We start from the raw sequence: 332 nt of genomic DNA, 5'->3' as shown, positions 1-332 counted from the left end.
ACAGGGGCCCCCCCGCGCCCGGCCGCCTGCCGGGCCTTTGATGTTCCCAAGAGGTAACCGCGCACGGGCGCGAGTCCTGGTTGCCAAGTCAAGGAGAGCCGGGGGCGCCCTGTTCGAGCTACCGGCAGGGGGCAGCAGAGGTGGGCACGGAGCCGGCGCGGACCGGATCCGGGAAGCCCAGGCCGATTCCCTGAGGCGGCGTTACCCCTGCCCGCCCTCCCGCAACTGCACGCGTCAGCTCTGCGGCCCTAGGGGCGGAGTGTCCGGAGACACAGAGGAAGCTGAGCCACGCGCACCTCCCGGGGCGCAGGAACGTAAACTTGTGGCCTCAA

At 71.1% G+C, this 332-nt stretch overlaps 1 protein-coding gene across 1 annotated transcript in view; it reads left to right on the top strand.

Annotated features, from left to right (window-relative positions):
- SRD5A3 (steroid 5 alpha-reductase 3) overlaps nt 1–332 on the top strand; it is a 20,418-nt gene that overhangs the window by 4,112 nt on the left and 15,974 nt on the right. Inside the window, exon 2 of the mRNA XM_010859721.1 lies at nt 5–53. Within this exon, the coding sequence (XP_010858023.1) occupies nt 5–53 (49 nt within the window). The remainder of the gene's footprint in view (nt 1–4; nt 54–332) is intronic.

This window comes from Bison bison, unplaced genomic scaffold, assembly GCF_000754665.1.
Source record: "Bison bison bison isolate TAMUID 2011002044 unplaced genomic scaffold, Bison_UMD1.0 scf7180017864458, whole genome shotgun sequence".
NCBI lineage: Eukaryota > Metazoa > Chordata > Mammalia > Artiodactyla > Bovidae > Bison > Bison bison.
This window is presented reverse-complemented; position numbering and strand designations above follow the sequence as displayed.